The sequence below is a fragment of the Perognathus longimembris genome, chromosome 8, assembly GCF_023159225.1.
Source record: "Perognathus longimembris pacificus isolate PPM17 chromosome 8, ASM2315922v1, whole genome shotgun sequence".
NCBI lineage: Eukaryota > Metazoa > Chordata > Mammalia > Rodentia > Heteromyidae > Perognathus > Perognathus longimembris.
Window position 1 is genome coordinate 56,669,093 of NC_063168.1, and position 25,065 is coordinate 56,694,157.

At 40.7% G+C, this 25,065-nt stretch overlaps 1 protein-coding gene across 2 annotated transcripts in view; it reads right to left on the minus strand.

The window, feature by feature from the left end:
- The window catches only part of Ttc27 (tetratricopeptide repeat domain 27), a 116,616-nt gene that overhangs the window by 3,325 nt on the left and 88,226 nt on the right, over positions 1-25,065 (minus strand). For both annotated transcript variants that reach the window (XM_048353166.1, XM_048353165.1), the window contains exons 17-19: positions 7,068-7,265; positions 5,720-5,831; positions 1,526-1,626 (exon numbers count right to left, since the gene is read on the minus strand). In XM_048353166.1, coding sequence (XP_048209123.1) covers positions 1,526-1,626; positions 5,720-5,831; positions 7,068-7,265 — 411 coding nt within the window. The remainder of the gene's footprint in view (positions 1-1,525; positions 1,627-5,719; positions 5,832-7,067; positions 7,266-25,065) is intronic.

A 25,065-nucleotide genomic window follows, 5' to 3' on the forward strand; every position in this document is an offset into this window, starting at 1 on the left:
AGCAGCGAACTTGGCATCTCATGTAAGGCACAAAGTTACAGAATAATTACTGAGCTGACTTTGAGAATGTTCTGTGGGTTCTTTTCTTAATTTTTTTTTATTTTTTGTAGTATTAGGGGATTGAGCTCAGAGCCTTACACTCATTTGCAAGGCAGGCCCGGTACCATGTGAGCTGTGCCCCAGTCCTCTCTTGCAGGTTCCTGAGGTGGTACGGCCCAGCTGGGGGAAATGCAGCTCAGCACAAAGGCATGGACGGGTCACAGATCGTCTACAGCGATTAAAAACTATGCCTTCGTCTGAAAAGATCAAGCAATACTAGTTCTCATTCTGGAAAGCTTTGGAGTAACTCCGTCCAAGTGCCAAGGACTTGCTTTCTAGAATAAATAAAAAATCACCTTGCAACCCAAGAGACTCTAGAAGTACTCAGTTGTACTCAGAGCTAGATTCCTTTCAAATTTTCTTCTAGCAGTATAATGAAAACCCACTTGTACATTAGAATCATGTAGAAAATGGATTCTTTGGGTTCCACTGCAGACCAGACCCTCTATCACAGACACAACTCCCCAAATCCAGTCTTCAAAGGCATTCCCTGGATCATATGACCATGGTACATGTCTGTCACCCCAGCTACTCAGGAAGCAGATAGCAGGGCTGAGGTCTGAGGCCAGCCAGGGCAAAAGACAGATAGATTCCATCTCAAAAACAAGGTAGGTGGAGGGTGCACACCTATAGTGCTAGCTACAAGGGAAGTCGAGGTAAGATGATAATGATAGGAGGCCAGAACCAGGCAAAATATTCAATATTCTACCTGAAAAAGGACTGGAGGCACAGCCCCAGGGGTAGAGTGTCTGTCTAGCAAATGTGAGGACCTAAAGTCATTTTCCTGGTACTACAAAACAAAATCTCTGGGAGAATCTTAGGCATCCCCACCCCATTGGTGGCCTGTTGTTCTGTGGACTAATGAAATATTTAAGTTGTCCAATAGGAGTCAGCCATCTTCCTTGGCAATTTTTTTGTCAAATCTATATAGTGACATTATCTAAACCAGTTATTTTCCTTACATGGAAGTTTTTTGTTTTGGGTTTTTTTTAAGTAAACATCCTACTGTAAATGAAAACTAAGCAATCAGAGTCAAGACACTGGAGTCTGCGGTGCCAGTTACACTTTTCTGCTAGGCACTAAAGTATGTGAAGGTCAAAGGCGTGCCCCAGTGAACATACGTCACACTCTGGGGAAAGTGCTACGGAATAGCAGAACGTTGCTTATACAAAGAATAAAGGCTAGATTATAAAGCTAAATTCCAAAGACTCCTAACTTACTCACCTCTAGGGTAGTGTAGCCACAGCACCAGTAATCTCCTCCTAGCCACAACCAACCGCCTGGCAGCTGTTGGCTAAACTCTGGCATGGGCCTAAAACTCTCCATGACGGCAAGGAAGAGTAGAGGGCAGAAAGCAGAGGCTAGTGACCCTCTACTCCACAGCACCCCAGTCACCGCGCGCCTGATCAGTTCTTACTCATCTCACCTTGGCTTTAGATAACAAGCCCCGCAAGTAGAGTCGGACAGAAGACAGCATCTGCACAGCTTCCTGGGGACTCGATTTGTTTTCACTGCATTTTAGAGCCACTGCAAGATAAACAGGAAACACATCCATCAGGAACTCTCTCTTCCTTTTATCCCTTTCTTTCTTTGGTATGTGATGTTGGGGATTGAGCCCAGGGTCTTGTGCATGGTGGGAAAGACCTCGTCCAACTGAGATACATCCCCAGTCTCACTTTTATCCTCTTTATGAGACAGATTAAGTACTGGGGAGAATTTGAGGTAAATAAGTGAGGTGTGATGACATAGATCACCAGTAAGAGATCCAACATATACACGTGCCACTAATGAAATTAAGGAGACAGACACTCTTCCTGGAAACAAGACCCCACCCACGCAGGAGAAGCACCGATGCGGCTGGGCACCGCGGCCCTGGTGGGGCTCCCCACAGTGCCCCAGGCAAGGAGGTGGTGTCCAGACCTGCAGAGCTCAAGGCCCACTGTGTCTTCATCCTTCTTGATCACAGCAATCTCCTGAGCCACACCTGGCATCAGCAGGGGGTAGGAAGGTCTGTGGAGGTCCTGGTGGTAGGTAGGCAGGGAGCACCCCAGACCACACTGCCTCCAGCCTTCCAGGGAACTCACCTCCTTAAAAATGTGCAATTAGGAAGGGGCTCATAAGCTTAAAAATGTATAATTAGGAAGGGGCTCTGTTGGGCTTCATAAGAACAAAGATTTCTGCTCCACTGATCTGTTCTTGTTTTTATTCCCTGAAATTATGCTCTCTAAATTGAAATAGACTAATAACCATATCCTAGTTTTAAAATTATTAAAGGGGGCAAGGATTAAAGTCAACTTCGTATCCTAGATCACACACCACAGATGGAAAATAGACTCATTACTTTCTTTTTCCTTTTGCCAATCCTGGGGCTTGAACTCAGGGCCGAGCACTGTCTCTAAGCTTCTTTTGTCAAAGCTAGCACTCTACCACCTGAGCCACAGCGCCACTTCTGGTTTTTTCTGCTTATGTGGTACTGAGGAATCGAACCCAGGGCTTCATGTATGCTTGGCCACATTCCCAGCCCTAAACTCATTTCTTTATTGTTAATTCTGATCAACTGATAGAAGCTGGTGGTGCCAAATCAAATAGGGTTGTTGTTAATCATAATAGTATCTTCCATGAGCAGTAATAAACTAGGTTTGATGTTCCTATTGTGAACAACAGACCTCTGCAGTTTTCAGCTGGAGGCTGGAGGGAAACACTTTAACAGGCACTGGTAAGCCCATGGCGGAGGGCTCAGTGGACGCTGAGCTTGATGCTGAGGAGTACCACGTTTGGTACCACATTTGTTGCTTTTCCCAAGGGAAGTTGTAACTACCACAGCTGCCTAATACCTACAAGCTTCTATCAGTAACAGCCATTTTCTTTCTTTAACCATTTATTTTCATTCTGAGGAAAACAAGTCTAGAGCAAAAAGACAAACATCTACTCACATCCCATTTCCAAAAGGCATTAAAGACAGCAATAAGCTGGGCCCAGGTGCTCATGCCTATTATTAATTCTAGCTACTCTAGATACTAGTTTCTAGCTACTCTAGGGATACTGCAATCTTCTAGGATCATGACTCAAAGCCAGCCTTGCCAGGAAAGTCCCTACGACTTTTTCCTCCAATTAACTACCAAAAAAAAAAAAGGCCTGAAGTGTGGTTCCAGCGGTAGCAACTAAGTCCTGAGTTCAAGCCCCACAAGAGAGGAAGGAAGGGGAGAGAGGAGGGAGGGAGAAGTGGAGAGGGAGAGGGAAAGGAAGAGGAAGAGGGAGTGGGAAGCAGCCCGCTGTTTCAAATTAATAGAAAATCCAAGCCAGCCGTGCTTCCTTTCTGCAAACAGCAGTTAAAAAGACCTAACTATTATTTTTAAAGTTCCAGGATGGCGGAGAACAAAGGAGCTCTCGCCCACTCTTTCTCACTGTAAGAGGCTGTAAGGAAGCATGCTCCAGACATGGGAATAAAGCACACTGCGGCTGCACTGTTACAGTCGGGACTTCTGTGTGAGCGCTTGCTGAGGTACACAAGGACTGTTACACCAGCAACTCTGCAAGGGACAAGGACTTTGGAATGTTCAACTTCCTTTTCAGAATTGAGGAGTGGAGGAACAGAGCTGGGGAGGACAGAAAGGAGAACAGAATAACAAATTCCGTTTATTATTTGACAGATGGTGTCCAAATGCAATAAAGACAAGGTTAGCAAGTAAAGCTAAACATCCATCTAAATATGCAGGAGCACCAACATATTAATCAGTTACAGTCCAAGGAGACCTTCAAAGAACAGACACTTATTTTTGGTAAAGTACAGCCCTGAAACAATAAAGCCAACACAGTGCCAACAGCAGTTTAAGACCAAGATGCAAAGGCAAGATTGTTCCTGGAATTATTTCTCTCACCTGCATATTTATAGTTGGCAGGTTTAATCCCAGCACTTGATCAGAGAAAATATCTTGGTTTCTTTGACTATACAGAGCCAGAGACTCAAAGAATGTTTAGAATAGGGCAAGCTAGATATAAGATGAATTCTCCAACACAAATCCACCCTCCTAATTACATACTTAATATACCTAACTCCGGCTTTCTCTAAATATATCTACAAAGGACTGATCTCCTCAGAGGCCCTGACCATACGGGCAGCCGAAGCCCCAAAAACCCCAGCCAACCCCAAGACATCTTTCCAGGGCCCCAGCCGTTCCCTCCAGCTTCCTACAGGGAACTGCAGCCACACAAAGGTCAGCTCTTCTACCTAATCTGCTAACACTAGGTGGTCCAGGAAACTGGACATTGATAAGCTCTAGGTCAAAGAAGCCTATAGCCTTAAAGTAGAATTCTTGGCTACCACATCCATTTTGAAATTGTCTAAATGTTCTATGACTTCTTTATAGGCAAGCTAAACTTTACCCACATTCTTCACTTTTTCCCTTTTGGTTTGAAGTCCTTATCATAAGGCTTGGATCCGCTACTTTAGAAGAAATGGCGTAAAACTGTGCTCAGTCAGTGGAGTGCACTGGCTACACTGGTCATTCACGAAAGTGAACTAGGCAACTCGTGGAGGGGGCGAGGGAGGAGGGGATAGGAGGGAGGGAACAGATAACACTATGCGAAAAGAAATCTTCTCAATACTTGATGTACAAAGCTAACCCCGCTGTATATCACCTCTAAAACAACAATAAACTAATTTTTTTAAAATTGTGCTAAGCGTTGAAATGATTTCAACGGCAATGAAGAACGGCTTCCTCGAAGTAACACACCAGCATTCTCATAGTTAGGGCCAATAATTACAAGCATACTTTCCCTGGACTGTATTTATTCAATAAGCAAATCGTTTTCCCTTCAAATTATTCTCTCCAAATTTCCAGTTTATTCCTTTCTTTTCCTTTTCTTCATTTTTCTCTCTTTCCATCCTTCTTTCTCTTTCTCGCTTTCCTTCCTTCCTTCCTCCCTTCCTTCTTTCTTCCTTTCTTTCTTCTTGTGCCAGTATTGGGGCTTGAACTCAAGGCCTGCACTCTCACTTAGCTTTTTCTGCTCAAGGCTGAAGATGTATCTCCACTTCCAGCTTTTTGCTGGAACTGAAGATAATAGTCTCTTGCATTTATCTGCCTGGGTTATCTCTGAACTGTGATCCTAAGATCTCAGCCTCCAAAGGCATGAGCCACAGGTATCCCATTTACATTATACATTTCTTTTACATACATCATAGCTCTTTGGACATACTATGTACTCAAAAATTTTACATATTTTTCCAATTTTTTCAGTACTAGGGATTAAATGCAAGGCTATATCCTCAGCCCATGACCAAGGAAGAATATGAGTCTAGAAAAAGTTAGAATTTCCTTAATAGTCTATTTCCAACATAGACTGTGTAAAATGGAATGTTTTTATACTTGTATTTCATATCTGTAAAAGGTTTCTAATTCCTCTTATTCAAACAATATTTAAGTCATTATCTGGTTTCTTCTTATTGGTCCAATTATATTATTGCTCTAATTGGAATAAAAATCTTTTCTGAATTAAATGCAACCATTTCAACATAATGGAGGAACCCAGAAATTTAAAGTAAACGAAGCTTTATTTTTTGACTGTCACTCTATTGTATTAGTAACAAATGTAATAAAATATGTCATGGATATCAGATTACCATGTGCAAGTCCTAAGGCTCTTTGAACAACTTCCTTAAATGACATAATATCTTTATCCCAACAACTGGACTGTGTGTCACACTTGTAGGCCTTCGAGAGATATTGGAATGCCTAAGAAAAGGAAAAGAACAACATTCAGAATAGTAAGCGCAATTCACAGTTCAAACTGTGCTGCCTGGAAATCATATGAAAGTAATTCCAACTTGAAAAACCAGCACCTGTGGTACATAGCACAGTCTCTATGACTCTCACCAAAGAAGCATGCATACCTAGTAATAGCAATTACAAGACACTTCCCTATGCCCAGAAAAATAGAAAGGCCAGGCTTGGAAATCTATAAGAAGTATTCAGATTTCCTCAACATTTGTAGCCACATTTATATCTCTTAAGATATAAGAGTTATTGGAGAAATTATGTGTTGATGAAAACTACGGAATTGCTAGTAGGTGTGTTTAAAACACTCTTCCACATGACTTGGGGATTCTTGGAGAAGCTATAGATCACTGAACCTTAGTTCCCTATGTGTAGTGATTACATAATTCAGGAGACACAGGACAGAAGGTAGGAGCTGTGTGCGCGTGCATGTGATGTGTGTTCTCCAGGCTGACAAAGCCATGGCAGAAGCCAACAGTAGAGCTGAGGGAGGAAAGAAGGGCTCAGAATCCCATAGATTAGCTGCACCGTGGCGAATTTCAAACCCACGCAAGGAGTATATTTGATTTGTTGGGGATGTTTTGAAAAGAAGCACAAAACAATTGTTCCAACCTTGGAAACTCTGGGAGCTCCTTTAGGTCTGAAGATAAGAAGCGAATGGTACAAGTGGAATATAGCTTGTGTTTCTATTGCCCTTCCGACAAAGGGGCAGGGCAACCTTTGTAAAGCATTACATGTTTAGACTTTGAAAGTTCTGCTTCACTCGCCTTATCTAGGCCTTTTGCTTTCCCCTTTGCCTCAGATCTAAACACTTTCTGTCCTTGTACCTAGTCTTCCTTGGTCTTTAGCTATGAGCCTGCAGATGTGGGGTGCAATAAAACAACAAGAGCCAGCTGGTGGCTGCAGATCCAGTAAGGACAAGACCCTTGGTAGGAAACAGCAAAGAACTAAATCACAGAGCCCCATGAAAAGCAAAAAGATGAATGTTACCAGTCTTAACCTGCCCACAACTCCAAGTGCTTATGTTAAAGACTCTGAACCAAAACTAAAAATTTAAATTGAGCACATTAATTCTACCTTTCACAGTAGTAACCTTCTCCTCCTTTTATTAAAAAAATAAAATAAAAAAAGAGGTTCTCCTGCATAGGAGCTAAGCCAAAGACAATGGCGCAGGAGGCTGGGAGGTGGCCTCACCTTCTCATTCTCCTCAGGCTTTTCGCTCTGTCCGTTTCCATATACCTGGGCATACAGCCTCCAGATTTCTCCATCGTTGGTCACTCTTGAAGTTACTCTGCCAAGTAACTCCTGCAGCTTTCCTTTGAGGCCAGTGGCAACATCTCCACTTCGATCAGTCATTCCATCAACCACTGCTCTGACCAGAATTTTAAGGACCTTGAAAATGTACAGATCAATGTGGTAAGCTAGGAAACCAAGTAGCATTCCAGTCTCATCATCACCGATAATGGCATGAATGACCTCTGTCTGGAGAGCACTGTTGTAAGTTTTAAAAACAGAACAAATGTCAAGCTGCCCAGAGCCACTGTCTAGCACGGTGCACTGACTTGAGTCCTGTCTCCAGATCTCTTTTCACACATCTGAGGCCCCAACCTACCCACACCAGTAACTTCAACTGCACTTACTCTCATAGTTTCTCTGTAGCTTCTTCTGCCTGTAGCACAGGACAGTTACCTAAACACCTAGTGGGCCAACCCTGACTACACTGTATACCTAACTCACCTGAGAGTGGAACAGGGATCTCACATCCCTCTCCCGCCTGCAGTCTCTAGATGAACCCACCTGCTTGGTTCCCAGAGCATCAACCTCCACACTCTTCTCCCATTTTTGCCACATTTGATTCCACTTGACATTCTTTATAGCCCCACCTTCCCTAGTCTTTGGGAACTTCCACCTGCACTGCTGTGGCAACATTCTAACTCTGCTTAAAGAAGTCCCAGCTCTTCTTAATTATTAAATGACAAACTGCTTATGCAAAGTCTCTCTTTTCCTTTCCATGATCCCAGGTAGGCTTGCCATTTAGTAACCAATTGTGTAACTTGCCCTCACATTCTATTCTAGCTGCTCCAAATGTGGATTACAATAAATCAAAAGCGTATTAAAGGAAGAGGTTATGGGCTGGGGATATAGCCTAGTGGCAAGGGTGCCTGCCTCATATACACGAGGCCCTAGGTTCGATTCCCCAGCACCACATATACAGAAAACGGCCAGAAGCGGCGCTGTGGCTCAAGTGGCAGAGTGCTAGCCTTGAGCGGGAAGAAGCCAGGGACAGTTCTCAGGCCCTGAGTCCAAGGACCAGGACTGGCCAAAAAAAAAAAAAAAAAAAAAAAAGGAAGAGGTTATACTGTTATGGTAAGACACATCTGTGTACCTCAAGGCAGATCAAGAAGGCAAAACAAGTGCTCCCTTCCACGTTCCTCTCCTTTAATGGGGATAGCACTCTATGACCTTGCTGTTTCGTATGGTCTGTGAACCAGGGAACTTGTCAGAAATTCCAGGAGAGAGGTGTTGGATCCCATCCTGGAGAAATGGGATTCTACATTTCTAACACATTCCAAGTGAAGTCTAACACTGATAGCCTACAGAACATGGAAGAGCAAAGTCCCAGGAGACATACTGCAACATCCGGTATCACCAGTGTCTAACGTAGTGCCTGCACATAGCACCAAGTAAACACCTGACCTTGAAAGAAAGGCTGAAGAGAATATACTCTTTTGAGAGAAAAGCAACCAAGGTAACACATTCCTTTTCTAGAATATTCTAGGTCTTTTTCCTCTAGAACATTTTTTTTCTTATGGAGGGTGTTGGGGGGGGGAATTATTGGAGATAGAACTCAGGGCCTTGTGTATGTTATCGAGCTACATCTTAGCTACAAGACCATTCTGATTCATAGTTGAAGATTGAGTCTCTGCTAGAACAAATGCTTTCAGGAATGTAAAGGTCTGGCTCACAGACCTGATTATACATAGTAATTAAAGTGAACAGAGCATTCATTTGTGCTTGTTCTTCCTTGTTTGAATAATGTAAATTGTCTCTGCCTGTCTGTAAATTCACATTAGAATTCCATGTACATAACTCTATGTCTAAAAGTAGCAAAATTCTTATTACAACAAGCTCACTTATGGTTTTAAATCTAAAAGTAGCAAAATTCCTATTACAACAAAGTTCATTTGTGGTTGTGAAGCTAAAAGTAACTGTGTAGAAGGAACAGTAGGAATGTGTGCTACTTGCTCTGGTGATCATTCTGTAAGGATTCTGAGGATTAGCACACTTTGAAAGGGATGCTCTATTGAAATAGTGACTAACACGAGTAAATGTAGCACCCTAGATTAGTAAAACACTTTCCTGCTCCCTGGGTCTCACAGATGGATATGCCATCCCCTCACTCGAGTCTCCCTGGAGAAACAATGGGAGCGAGAAAGCTTGTGGTCTTCTTACCACCAAAAATGGAAGGCTGCAATTGCAGGCATCTGAGAAGGAAAAAAGTTTTTGTTGGCAGCGGTGTTGGTAGGTGTGTGTGTGTGTGTGCGTGCACATGCGCGCTTGCACGCACATGCTGGGGGAATAGTTGAAGGGCACTGTAGGGAGAGGAGTCTATGCTGGGAGAGCCAAGGACAGAGGGCACTGGTGGAAGGACAGGTACAGAATGTCCTCCATCAATTCATACACAGATGCTACAAGAAGTAGAGGTGAGGCTGAGACTGTGGCTTAGTGGTAGAGTGCTTGCTTAGCATGCGTGAAGCCCTGGGTTCGATTCCTCAGCACCACAAGGCTAGAGTGCTAGCCTTGAGCAAAAGCAGCTCAGGGACAGTACCCAGGCCCTGAGTTCAAGCCCCAGGATTGGCAAAATATTAAATAATAATAATAAAAAGAAGTAGAGGTGAGTAGAGCAATAATCTCCATCTGCATGTTTGAGGGCCAATTAAAAAGCTAGATTTGGAACTTAGAAGAATTCTTTATTAAGAAAAAAATACCACAAAAGTGATTCATGGCCATGGAAGCTGTCACCCAGAGACCATGTTGGGTAAGAAGAAGGCTGAGGAATCTTAGGGAACACATTTGAAAGGAGGCAACAAACACAATCTACTCTTGAGGTTAAAAGGGAGTGGCCAGAAATGTGGAGGAAAGTGATGTCACAGAAACCAAGAAAGGAGAAATTCACATGAAGATTCTATCTAGAAAAGATCAGAATGAGTAAATTCTGCTGCATTTGGCAATCACAAGGCCTAATAACTGTACCCAGGACCTTGGGCAGAACAAGGACGACAGGAGGGACCATGACTTTAAACAAGGAGGTTACAAAAAAGAGAAACATGTGAAAAACAAGACAATTATTAGCATCATAAAAAATGAAGGGTAAAAACAACTACTCAACATATAAAGGCCAAAAATAGACCTTTCAGTGGATCACAATAGCTCAAAAGCTATGTAAGTATGTTCATATAAGACAAGGATAAGCAAACTCTATTGTTGACATTACATTTAAAGTCCTAGGTGAATTTCCTTTGGCGTAGGCCGCGTGGCTACTGTATATGTTTTGGTACACTGTGTAATGTATATAAGTCTACCTGATCTAGGGAAGGGAAAGAAAAACAGGGTGCAAGATATCACAAGAAATGTACACACTGCCCTATTATATGTAACTGTACCCCTTTTGCACAACACCTTGTCAAAAAATTTTAAATAGGGGCTGGGGATATGGCCTAGTGGCAAGAGTGCCTGCCTCATATACATGAGGCCCTGGGTTCGATTCCCCAGCACCACATATACAGAAAATGGCCAGAAGTGGCGCTGTGGCTCAAGTGGCAGAGTGCTAGCCTTGAGCAAAAAGAAGCCAGGGACAGTGCTCAGGCCCTGAGTCCAAGCCCCAGGACTGGCAAAAAAAAATTTTTTTTCAATTAATAAATAAATTTTTAAAAAATGAAGAGTGAAAAACAAAAATAAATCTGGGCATGACAGCACACATCTGGAATTCCAGTACTCTGCAGGCTGAGGCAGGAGGATCAGGAGTTTGAGGTCAGCCTGGGTTACAAAGTGAGACTGTCATACACACACACACACACACACACACACACACACACACACACACCCTTCCCCTAATCATAGCATCCTATAATACTGAATTTGAATATCATAATGCTAATAGAAACTATTCCTGTAAAGAAATCTTTAAACATACTAAGAAGATAAGAGAAGGAATAAAAGTGCTAGAATAAGAGAGTTAAGTTCTCATTATGATAAGCCAACAGGCAATGCCTAATTCTGGTTTAAAAACACCAGTAGTATATACCTACTAATACAAATTTCAAAGTGTACAAGTTGCAAAAATGGTTTCTTCACTCTGGAGAGAAGGATCTTGAGGAGTCGAGAGGAATTCACTATATTTTATAATTAGCTTTTCATTATTGTTTAGCTTAGAAAAACCACATACCTATGTTGTTTTTAATAAAACATAAAGGAAAAAAGATGGCATCTACAAATAGCCATTTATTTCCTCTTTACTTGAAAATTATGTTTCATAACAGGGTGCCCCTGGGTGTGAAGGTGTCGTGGTGACAAAGGAACAAGGTGTTCTGATGTACACATGGTGTACATGGTGAACAAGGTGTTCTGATGTATTCTCTTCATGAAAATGCATGTGTAGTATCTGTATACATTTCTGCATGGACACTGTCTTTCAGTAGAGCTAATTCAAAAATTATTTTATGCAATTAAAAAAACTCCATGAACTGAAGAAAAAATATTTAAATATATAATCAAATGGAGTTAATATGCAATTTTACAGAGTGGTTTGAGTGGTAACATAGTTATTTTTAAAGCCATTAGAGTAATTTTGTAATTTACTGGCTAACAGCACCATTTTCATGATCATTTCTGGCTATCCAGATTGACTACAAAAGCAATAAATTGTAACACATACTTACTTTTGCCTAACTAGACATTCATAGTTTAAAAAAAAGAATGTTATAACAAAATTTCCTTGCTTAACTAAATCATTGAGTGCCATTCCCCTGGGGCATTCTGCAAATATATCAGCATTCTACTCCTTTGTCTCATGAGAAATGAAAACAAATTTAAAATAAGTAAAGCCCTTAATCCACTATTATAACTATGCTGTCATAATTATTTAAGCCATCAGTAAAACAAAAACCAGCCATTTTTTAATATTGAATAAAGTGGCTGAAGAGTAGGAAATTGAAGGTTAAGATTATGGAGGAAGAATAATTCTTAGGAAGATAGGAACAACAGGTACAGGTTGTTCATCTGAAATAAGAACAAGGAATTTTATTTTATTTTATTTTATTTTTTTATTAATTGGACATAAATTTTTTTACAAGGTGTTGTGCAAAGAGGGTGCAGTTACATAGTAGGGCAGTGTGTACATTTCTTGTGATATCTTACGACCTGTTTTTCTATCCCTTGTCTAGGTCAGGTTGACATATATGCAATATACAATGTATCAAGAACATATACAGTATTCACAGACTTGGTCTCTACTGTCTCTCCGTCTCCCTTTGTTAACAGTCATATATCAGGGAGATCATGCCCCTTTGTTTTCTGTGTTCTAGGCTTGTCTCACTCAACATTATTTGTTCAAGTTCTGACCATTTCCCTGCGAATAACAGTATTTCACCATTCCTAATTGCTATGTAGTATTCCATTGTGTATAAGTACCATATTTTTTGGATCCATTCGTCTGTGGAGGGGCATCTGGGTTGTTTCCATATTTTGGCTATTGTGAATTGTGCCGCGATAAACATGGAAGTACAAATGCCTTTTTGATATCTTGGATTTTGCTGTTTAGGATAGATGCCTAGGAGTGGTATGGCTGGGTCATAGGGTAGGTCTATATTGAGCTTTTTGAGAAACCTCCATACTATTCTCCAAAGTGGTTGTACTAATTTGCACTCCCACCAACAATGGAGAAGGGTTCCTCTTTCCCCACAGCCCCTCCAGCATTTATTGTTTCCTGAGTTCAGAGTATAGGCCATTCTAACTGGGGTGAGGTGGTATCTCAGGGTTGTTTTTATTTGCATTTCCTTTACTAGCAGGGATGTTGAGCATTTCCTCATATGTTTCTTTGCCATTTTTATATCTTCTCTTGTGAAGTCTCTCTTTAGCTCTTTTGCCCATTTCCTAACAGGTTTATTGGGCTTGGAGGGGCTTAGTTTTTTGAGTTCTCTGTAGATGACCGATATCAGGCCTTTGTTGCTGTGCTGGTAAATATCCTTTCCCATATCGTTGGCTGTCTTTCTATTTTGGTGGCTATGTCCTTAGCTGTGCAGAAACTTTTTAATTTGTAGTAGTCCCATTTGTCCAGTCTTTCCCCTATTTGTTGTGCCCCTGGGACTCTATTCAGGAAGTTCCTTCCTGTGCCTATAAGTTCTAGTGTCTTTCCTACTCTATCCTTCAGTAGTTTCAAGGATTCAGGTCTGATGTTGAGGTCCTTGATCCATTTTGAGTTGATCTTGGTGCATGGTGATAGGCTTGGGTCTACTTTGAGTTTTCTGCATATGGCTGCCCAAGAACAAGGAATTTTAAACCTAAAATATTAAATGTGTATCATCTATTGAACACCAAGTATACAAGACCAGTTAAATCTAGAACAAATGGAACCACCAGGTGCTGAAGTACAATGTGAGCATGGGAAATCTGAAGATTGTGTGTGTGTGTTTGTGTGTGTGTGTGTGTATGCCACTGACTTTTATCATTTGTTTTTTGCTAAATATTGACTCAAACAAGAAGACACATTTTTGTATTATGGGTTTTCAGTTAAAAACTTTTCTAAGACATTAAAACACAAAATAAAAACAAAATAAAATTCCCAATGGTATATCAGCCAAGCATAAGCCTATTAACATTAGACTAAATTTCTTTCTAATATTTTGCTATGTGTAAATTTTCTAATATACTATGCAAGTAATTTTATCTCATCTTTTCCCTCTTTATTAGTAGTATACATTAATTTCATAAAATACTGTGTTTCATGAATTTAAAACTGTGGATAAATCAAAAGTCATTGAAGTTTGTGCTTTAATTTATTTCACTATGGCATTTTCATGTTTCTAATGTAATGAAGCCATATTCACCTCTATTACTCTTATTTATCTTCCCTTCCCACGGTTTTCATTTAGCAGTTATAGAATTTTTATATGTGCATTTTTCATATGCTCTTTAAATGTATCAAAGAGCCAAACTAAATTACTGAGCTGAGTGCCCATGGCTCACGCCTGTAATCCTAGCAACTCAGGAGGCTGAGATTTGAGCATATGTTTGAAGCCAGCCAAGGCAGGGAAGTCTGTGAGACTCTTATCTGCAATTAACCACCCCAAAACCAGAAGTGGAGCTGTGGCTCGAGAGGCAGAGAACTACCATTGAGCAAAAAACCTCAGGGACAGCACCCAGGTCCCATGTTCAAGCCCCAGGACCAGCACACACACAAAAAATTCAACTTGGTCCAGAGACCAAAGTGTTTGTTAGTAACTGTAGAATAAATGTTAGGTCAGTGTGCCTAAAGTTTATTCTCTGTGCCTAAAGACTAAAGACTTCCCTAGGCTATAATTCTGGAATCAAGATAATAAACATTTTAAGACTCTGGAGATGCTAACAACTTTCTAGGAGGTTAAGTCGAATGATGAGCATCAGTAGTGCATGAAAACACACCTTTGTACTGCGTGTTACCAGCACTGCAGGTGTTATCCTAACAATTAAGTTCATTATGAATCACTGCTTTCAGCCTTCTTTGTTGGACATGGGGCATGGCGCTTGCCAGTTTGACCACTGTGCCACGTGCTAGCCCCTTCCTTTTTTTTTAATCTTTGAGATTTTATTTCATAAAAGGTATGCACCGCTATTATTCTGAACTATGTTTCTTTCATTATTAGTGAAGTTAAGCCTTTCCATTTCCTTAAACACTTCCAAATGTTTGTGGACTAAATACATTTCTAAGAAATTTAATTTTTTTCCCTTAATATATACTGAACTGGTTTTTCCCAATGTGAAAAGTTTTATTGTTCACATAAACTAACACATGTTGCTAGCTCCTTCTCCTGATTCCCAACCCACACACTGCTTGAAAGAGAAAGCTTGCCAGGCGATGGGAATAAGGTAGGAAGAAAGCAAGTGCCAGGCCAGCCTGGCCTACATGGGGAGACCCAGTATTATCTCACTCCCAAATCCCCAAAATGGAAAAAACTGAATGATGGGAAAAAAGTATCAGTGGGCACCCCTGATGAGACAGAAGCTGGCTAGTTCCTGATATGGTGGAAAAGCAAGCCAGGGTGGAAGGTGCTAGGTGCCCAAGTTCACAGGACATGCAACTCTGTATGCCGCTTGTCACCAGCATGAACAGAGCAAGCCAGGGGCAATGTGGGCACATGAGCAGAGCACCTGGCTAGGGTGGGGATCATGAAGCAGAGGCTCAGGGGCCTGGCTGACTCCTAGGAGCTCCCTACTCCTCTTCTCTCCATGTGCCTAGGTGACCTGGTTGTGGGGAGTTTGGCCACAGGAAGGGAGGCTTCCTTCCACAGGGAAGGTATAACTGAGGGGTTGGCACCCACTCAGGAGGGCTCAAGTTAGATACTGGCCTTCAGTCCCTCCTTGCGAGAACACATTATAGTACAACTGCCAATGTCCTGAGAGACATTCACATCTCCAGGGGGGAAAAGACTGGGGTGGGGGGAAGAGCACCCATCACAAAACATAAAACTGAATAGAGTGTGTGGAAAAGAATTCAAGGGGCAGGTGCAGAAAAAAATGTTTATCTTAGAAAACCAAATGAATGAACAAGACCACTTGGGTATATATAAAACCCATGTGAGGACTCAGCTTGGCTGTCTGAAGGAGATTAGAAGCCGTGGCTGGTGGGGCAGGAAGTATGAGATCCTGCCAGGCGCTGTGGGACTCATGCCTGTAACAGCAGCTACTCAGGAGGCTGAGATCAGTCATAGAAGTTCAATGCCAGCCTGAACGGGAAAGGAAAGTCTGTGAGATTCTGATCTCCAATTAACCACCAAAAAGCCCGAAGGGGATGTGGCTCAAGTGGCAAAGCACCAGCATGAGCACATGGTGCTGAGTTCAAGCTCTAGTGCCAGCACACAGCAAGAGTGAGAGGTCCTGGAGGGCATGTGAAGACAGTGTTGAAGAGGAAGAAGAGATCAATGATGCTCCAGAAGGGTCGCAGGCTGAGTGAGCCATAGTCACCACTCAGACCCCGCTGAGGGCACTTTCAGTGGACTGAGGTAGGCTATAAGCCCCAAAGCACGAGCTCCTACCCTGCTTGCCCTGAAGATCAGCAGGAAAGGGGCCGGAAACTGGAGAGTGCAAGAGCGAGGGGGTTTGTTTGCTTGCTTCTGTGGCCTAAGTATTTGTACGGGCTTGGAAAACACTGACACAACTGTTAAAACCAAGAACAACAGATAAATGCATGCAGTGGTATTTTCCCATTTGTAACAAATTATACAGGTAAATTTTAATCTACAGTGATTAGAGGGAAAGGGCCCACTGTCTTCTTGTCTGAAAACTTTGCCTTACAATCTACTATTCCTAAGATGATCCTTTAGTCTATGAACACCTTTCTTGGAGCCTATGCACCCTTTATGAATCTAAGTAACAATTTTGAGCCCTCTTCTAAGAATATGTAACATATTCACATGCACAAATTTCTTTTCTTGGAATTTCAGGTAATTTCCTAATAGAAATTTCAGTTTATCCATCATGGTCTGAGATTCTAGTCTTTTGTCAATATCACATATTACTGTAAAACTTCTGTCTCTCCCTATGTCTGTCTATCTGTCTGTCTATCTGTCTCTGTCTCTCTCTTTTTCTCTCTCTCTCCAAGACATCAAGTTTGCGGTGACTGACTATAGCAAGCAGTGCTACTACCCAGCACATACTAGTACATCATACTAGTACATAGCACATACACAGAAAGACCAAAACATGTGACACACTAAAGCAAACTCTTCTCAGAGCACTCGGCAGCTCTTCTCATCTACTTCAGTTGCAGAAAGCAATAAACAAAGTCACTGTCACAGCCTGTCCCTTCTGAGGTTGGAGATCCCCTCCCCCCGATTAGTACCTCACTCGTCATTTCTCCCATGCCTTCTAGTATAGAAGTTTTAAATATCAAATCTCTTGATCTTTTGTTTAATGAAGTATTGCCTTGGTGTCATAATAAAACCTTCCCCAATCTCACAAAGACGGTTACCACACTTATAACATTTATCAGTTTCACTTTTTCAATGGCAATTTGAACCAGATAGCAGCTACATTTAAATAGCACTTGGTACTCTGCCCCAAACCCTTTCATAAGAGTCCTGTGTGGCAGGCACTGTTACCTTTCTCCCCTGTTCTAGGAAACAGGCACAAAGTAAGTGGTGCTCAAGGCCACATAGCACATCCCAGCTGTCCAGCCCAGACTATTGTTACTTACACCATTGTTCTGCTTCTCAAGAAATTCCAGTTTACATATTTTATTCATCTGACTTAGTTTAGTTTTGAGAGTGACCTAGAACTTGAACTTTTGGTCCTCAATGTTTGGCCAACCATTCTATACATACTGAATTCTAACACAGCTTTAAAATGCCATCATTATAGTGTACTACATTCGCACACCTACTTGAATCTGTTCCTGAATTCTCTACACAACCCATTTCATTCCTGTAGCAGATGTTAACTCTTTATATAAGGATATTATTAGCTTTTGCCTTTCCTATTTGATACAAATATTTTGTCACATATTTTTTTAATGTGGTCATAAAAATTCCTTCCAGTTTTCTTCTACTGCCTCAGAGTTCAAGAACTTTGGTAAGCATCCACTTTTATTTCTAATTTTACTATGAGATAAAAAAAACACACAAATATTTGGCATATATTTAGTCCATTTGGAGTTCATTTAGAGTATCATAAAATAATCTAAATAAAATTATAACCCTGGATGTTTTAGAGATTTTTTTTCCTAACATTTTGTTGTAGTAAAATATATATGTAACACACAATTTGCTACCTTAGTCATGTTTAAGAGTACAGTAGTGGGGCTGGGAATATGGCCTAGTGGTAAAGTGCTTGCCTCATATACATGAAGCCCTGGGTTCGATTCCTCAGCACCACATATATAGAAAAAAGCTGGAAGTGGCGCTGTGGCTCAAGAGGTAGAGTGCTAGCCTTAAGCAAAAAGAAGCCAGGGACAGTGCTCAGGCCCTGAGTCCATGCCCCAGGACTGGCAACAAAAGCAAAACAAAGAGTGCAGTAGTATTAAATATATTGATAATATTGTACCGCCATACTATCTCCATGACTCTTCGCATCCTGTAAAACTGACACTCTACTCCCTAAGCACTAACTCCCCCAGTCACCTCTCCTCAACTCAATACCATTCTTTTGAGAGTCTCTGCCTTTGACGTGTAGTGCCTTTGACCTTGAAGTGGAATCAGACAATCTAACCTTTGCGACTGACCTATCTCACAGCGTCACATCAGGTTTCACCCATATTGCAGCAAGCCAGAACTTTATTCCTTGTAAGGCTGGAACATCCCCCTGCAGGGATATACCACAGTTTGCTGGTCCATTCATCCACCAATGAGCCATCAAGCACTGGGCTGGTCCCCTATTTAACTTACTGTGACTAATGCTACCGTGAACATGGCCATTTCATTCTATAGTCCCACTAACATACACAAGGGCTCCAGTTTCTCCACATCCTTGCCAATACTTGCATTCTCCTGGTTGCTTTGATATTGTTGGTTTTCTTAATACCATCCATGCTAATGGATGTGAGGTATATCTTACAATTTTTATTTTTCATTTCCCTTATGATTTGTCATGTTAAACATCTTTTCATTTGCTCATTGTTCTTTACTTACTTTGGAGAAATGCCTGTTCAAGTTCTCTGCCCATTTTTTAAACTGGTTTAGGTTTTTATGATGCCAGTTCTGGGGCTTGAACTCAGGGCCTGCACACTGTCCTTGAGCTTTTGTGTTCAAGGCCCATGCTCTATCACTTGAGCCACAGTTTCATTTCCTGCTTTTTGGTATTTAATTACAGATAAAAGTCTCATGGGCTTTCCTGCTTGGGGCAGGCCTGGAACCGAAATCCTCAGATCTCAACTTCCTGAGTAGCTAAGGCATGAGCCACAGTTGCCCAGTTGGGTGTGTGTGTGTGTGTGTGTGTGTGTGTGTGTGTGTGTGTGTGTGTGTGTGTGTGTGTGTGTGTGTGTGTGTGTGTGTGTGTGTGTGTGTGTGTGTGTGTGTGTGTGTGTGTGTGTGTGTGTGTGTGTGTGTGTGTGTGTGTGTGTGTGTGTGTGTGTGTGTGTGTGTGTGTGTGTGTGTGTGTGTGTGTGTGTGTGTGTGTGTGTGTGTGTGTGTGTGTGTGTGTGTGTGTGTGTGTGTGTGTGTGTGTGTTCAGTTGGGCCTTAAGGAATTCTCTATGTAATCTAGATATTAATTCCTTACCAGATATGACTTGTAAGTATTCTCTACCATTTTTTTGCCTTGCCTATGCATTGTTAATAGTATGTTTTGATGCACAAAAATTTTAACTTTGATAAAATCCACTTTGTATTTTCTTTTGTTGCCTGTATGGTTGATACCATATCTAAGAAATCACTACCACATCTAATATCATAAAGTCTTTGTCCTATAGTTTCTTCTAAGTGTTTTATAGTTTTAGCTCTTACATTTGAGTCTTTGACCCCTTCTGAGCTAATTTTTTTATAGGGTGTTAGGTAAGGGTTTCCCTTTATTCTTTTGCATATTGATACCAGCACAATTTGCTGTTACGATTATCCTTTGCCCACTGAATGGTTTTGACCCAGAATCATTTGCTCACATATGCAAGGGTTTATTCTTGGGCTCTCTACCCAATCCAACATGTGTGTCTATGCTAGTACCATATTGTGTTGACTACTGTAGCTTTCTGATAGGCTTTGAAATTAGAAAACTTAGTTGTCCCGCTTGGTTCTTATTTTCCAAGACTGTTTTGACTATCTAAAATTCCTTGAGATTCCACATGAACTTAAAGATAGTTTTCTATTTCTGCAGAGATTGCACTGGAGTTTTAATAGAGATGGCACCAAATTCTGTAGATCACTTGTATAATATTGACAATGTAAGAATATTAAGTCTTCCAATCCGTGAGAATAGGATATTTGCATTTACCTGTATCATCTTTAATTTCTTTCAGCAATGTCTTGCAATTGTCACTGTACAGCTATTTTTCTTTCTTGGTTAATATCTGTTTTTATCACTTCCTTTCTGGTTATTGTGAGTATATAGAAATACAACTTAACTTTTTATGTATTGGCTTTGTATTCCGCTATCCTGCAGAATTCAGTTATTGGGTCTAAAAGCTATTTGTGGAATCTTTGATTTTCTGCATATAAGTTCATAACACTGCCAAACAGTTAATTTTACTTCTTCCCTTTCAATTTTTTCCTTTTTGTTTTTCTTGCCCAATTGTTCCAGTTAGGCCTTCTATTATAGTGTTGAATAATGAATGAAGGCATCCTTAATCTTAGGAAAAAAGCTTGTAGTCTTGAGGAAAATGGTCACTGTGGATTTGTTTCATATGCTCCTCTTGTATTAAGGTAGTTTCCTTCTGTTCCTAGTTCGTTGGATGTTTTTATTAGGAAGAAGTACTGTATTTTGCTAAGTGTTTTTTCTGCTTCAACTGAGATGATCATGTGGGGGGGGTTACTTCATTTTGTTAATGTGGTAAATTATGTTAATTTTCATCTGTTGAACTATCGTCATGCTGCAAAAAAAATATGTCACTTGGGTATGGTATGCAATACTTTCAAAGAGCTGCCATATCAGTTTTGTTAATGTTCTGTTAAGGATTTTTTTTTTTTTTACCAGTCCTGGGCCTTGGACTCAGGGCCTAAGCACTGTCCCTGGCTTCTTCCCGCTCAAGGCTAGCACTCTGCCACTTGAGCCACAGCGCTTCTGGCCGTTTTCTGTATATGTGGTGCTGGGGAATCGAACCTAGGGCCTCGTGTATCCGAGGCAGGCACTCTTGCCACTAGGCTATATCCCCAGCCCTCTGTTAAGGATTTTTTTTTTTTTTTTTTTTTTTTTTTTGCCAGTCCTGGGCCTTGGACTCAGGGCCTGAGCACTGTCCCTGGCTTCTTCCCGCTCAAGGCTAGCACTCTGCCACTTGAGCCACAGCGCCGCTTCTGGCCATTTTCTGTATATGTGGTGCTGGGGAATAGAACCTAGGGCCTCGTGTATCCGAGGCAGGCACTCTTGCCACTAGGCCATATCCCCAGCCCCTCTGTTAAGGATTTTTATACCAATGTTCATTAAGGGATTTGGGTAAAAAGTTTTCTTTCCTTGTAGTATCTTTGGCTTTGATATCAAGGTCTTTTTTAAAATGTTTGATAGAATTCACCAATATAGCCATTGGATCCAGCCTTTTCTTTGTTGGGATACAGTTACTCAATCTCCTTGCTAAGTATAAATCTATTTGGATTTTCCTCTTGTGTCTTGGTAGGTTTTGTGTTTCTATAGCTTTGTCCATATCATCTAGGTTATCTGATTTGTTGCTAAACTGCTCATAGAATTCTTTTGCAATTCTATTTCTTTAGATCAGTAATAATGTCCCCATTTTCATTTCTTATTTCAGTAATGTGTTGCTTCATCTATCTAATGAGTGTCAATTTTGTTAGTACTTTTAACTGTAAGTTAGGTTAACTGAAAATCTTTCCTGTGATTTTTTTTTGGAGGCGGGGTGGGGGTGGCTTGTTAGTTTGTCAGTACTAGGGTTTGAAATTCAAGACCTTACACTGGGTATGCAAGTATTCTACCACTTGGGGCAGGCCCCCAGTCCTTTTGTGCTTTGTTTGTTTTTGTGCTGGTCCTGGGGCATGAACTCAGGGCCTAGATACTGTCCTTGAGCCATGGCTCCACTTGTGACTTTTAGTGGTGAACTGGAGATTAAGAATCTTAGCGACTTTCCTACCAGGAATGGCTTCAAACTGCAATATTCGGATCTCAGCCTGTGAGTAGCAAGGATACAGACATGGGCCACCGGCACCTGGCAACTTTAGTTATTTTTTATAAGGGTTTCCCTATGTGTCACTACTGGCCTAGGCCATGATTTTTCTATTTATTATTTCTGTACAGCTAACATGACAGATGAGAGCTACTGTGACCAACTTTTAAGAACTAATAAATTGAGATAGGGTCTTGCAAGCTTTTGGCTCAAGGTTGCTCTCACTGCAGCCCTCCAGATCTCAAGTCCACAGAGTGAGTTGTTTGGACTTCAGGAGTGAGCCACTATGTCTAGCTTCCCTGAGCATTACTTGCAGAATAGATTTGTGGTTACAAATTTCTTTGGCTTTTCTTTATCTGAGAATATCTTAATGTCTTCTTCACTTTTGAAGCAAAGTTTTTGCCCAATATAGTACTGTATTTTGTGAGGCTTTAGCACTTTTCCCATATTAGCCTATTGCTTTATGGCTTCCAGAATTTCTGATGAAAAACCTGATAATCTTACTGAGGCTCCCTTGTATGTGACAAGTAAGAAACTTCATCTTAATTAGTATAAAAGTCCCTGTAGTCCCTTATATTATTATGCCACCAAGCCAATATTATGCCACCAAGGCCATGTAGCAACCCCTCACCCCCAATTCTTATTTAGGTGAAATAGAACCTTTGTTTTACTTTTTTTTTTACTCATCATTCCAGTTTTATTGAGATATAACTAACAAATAATAGTGTACATAGGTTTATAGCATGAGTACACACATACACACACAGTAAAATGATTACTATAAAAAATTTAGTTAACATGTTCATAACCTCATAGTTACCTTCTTTTGTGTTACAAGAACACTTAAGGCATAATATCTTAGCAAGTTTCAAGTATACAATATAGTATTACCAGGTATGGTCACTAAGATGTAAAATAGATATCCAGAAGGTTTTCATCTTTAAATGAAAGTTTATACTCTTTTAGCAACACCTTACCTCCTCCATTCTTCAGTCTCCGGCAACCATTCTTATAGTCTATGATTTGCAGTTTTTGAAATTCCACATAAAAGTAAAAATCAGATTGCATTTGTCTTTCTCCGATTTACTTATTTCACTTTGCATAATGTCCTCTTGGTTCACTTATGTTTTTACAAGTCACAAGAGGTTCTTCTTTACAACTGGATAATATTTTTTTTTCTCATCTTCATCACAGACTGTGCTTAGGGAATTCAGCAAGTAGAGAATGACTATGAAGAAGCAACACTGACCCTTGAAGAGAGTTGATGTCTCTCACATAAAGAAGTAGCAATTCTACCATAAAGGCTGAAAAACCTCCACAAAAGGAAAAATATAATTATCTCCCCACCCCACCCCCCTCCACTAACCTTACAGTGCTTAGTTAAATCCTATCACAATTTTGGCTGAATGCTCAAAGCTGCGGCCCTCACATCCTGGAGGTCCTTGTAGCAGGAAGGATAGGATTGCCTCGGTCCTGTGACAGAAACTTCCAAGATGGCTGCAGGCCAGGAGTGAAGTAACTTTCCACCTCCCCTCCTTGGAGCTCTCTAAGTAAATTGCTGTTTCCTTGTCTGATAACCCTAACCCTCAGTGTCCTCAAAACTCAGTTGGGGGGGGGGGGAGGAATATAGTATTTTTCCTTTTTATTTTTTCCTTCAGAAAAAAAGCCAATCAATCAATCAAACAACAGACTTTCCCACCTGGACTGGCTTTGAACCTCAATCCTCAGATCTTGACCTCCTGAATAACTAGGCTTACAGGCATGAGCCACTGGCACCTGGCTGAAAATGTTTTAACAAAGATCTTCCCATAGTCTTCAAGGCATGACAGAAGAAAACTAGGCGTGCTTACACGTCATTTGTATCTTCAGTTCCTACTAGCTATACAACTGGTCAAGCTATATAAGCTCTCTGGGTGTCACATTAATCAACTGTAAACTAAAGAATATTTGATATCCACTTCAAATACTATATATACTTATAAAAAGTAATCTATGTTAAGTGGCAGGAACATAGCACCCACTTATAAGCAGTAAGTTCATATGAATAATACAATAATTGAATTCCCTTTCTAAAGTGTCAACTTCTCAAGAAGGGAAGTAAGAAAAGGAAAAAGGAATAAACTAAGAAATCAATATTAGGGTGACACTGACCTTGTCAAAAAAGAAATGTACTCTTTACCTGACTTAGGTAAGTATAACCTCTGAGTAGATCACCTAATAATAATAATAATAATAATAATAAATAAAGATAAAAAAATCAACATTAGACTCTTCCCTGAGGAATACACATGGCTATACATAAGAAGAAGATCTGTCTATAAGCAGATTTGTAAACAGAAAGATAGTAGAGGGCTGGGGATATGGCCTAGTGGCAAGAGAGCTTGCCTCGTATACATGAGGCCCCGGGTTCGATTCCCCAGCACCACATATACAGAAAATGGCCAGAAGTGGCGCTGTGGCTAAAGTGGCAGAGTGCTAGCCTTGAGCAAAAAGGAAGCCAGGGACATTGCTCAGGCCCTGAGTCCAAGGCCCAGGACTGGCCAAAAAAAAAAAAAAAAAGAAAGATAGTAGAAACCTGGAACATCAAACAAGTACTTAATGTACATGAACATGAGACTTATAAAAGTATGCACAATCTAGACATGAATAATAAAAGAACCCAACAGAAAAGCACTCCTATGTTTTACTAGTTAAAATTAGGACATAGAGAAAAAAGATCAATGATGATACCAGAAGTAAATTTGCATGTTCTCTTGCTACCGACAAAAACGTAATATTTTGCTAATTTATTTCATGTCTGTATTAAAATGAGAATGAAATCACAATATCTCATATAAAGTAATTTTAGCTAATTTAATTCATGTCTGTATTAAAGTGAGAGTGAAATCATACATTCTCATATACCAACAATAGAACAAATATAATCACAATAATCCCTATCTATAAAGAAGTAGAAAAGGAATAAAAAGAACTTTAAAGTAAATTAAAATAGAATGGGGTCAGATTGTGTCAAACAAGAATATCAGAGATTTTTGCAGACAACTGTTGCCAAACACATAAAGTCAAGTAAAAATTCTCTCACCCAAGATAAAAATATCCCTAGCACTGTATCAATTGTCCTGGTGCACAGAGACTAGCTGTCATAAAGTATGTTGACAATGTGCTGTGAAGCTGGGTATGCCCAAGT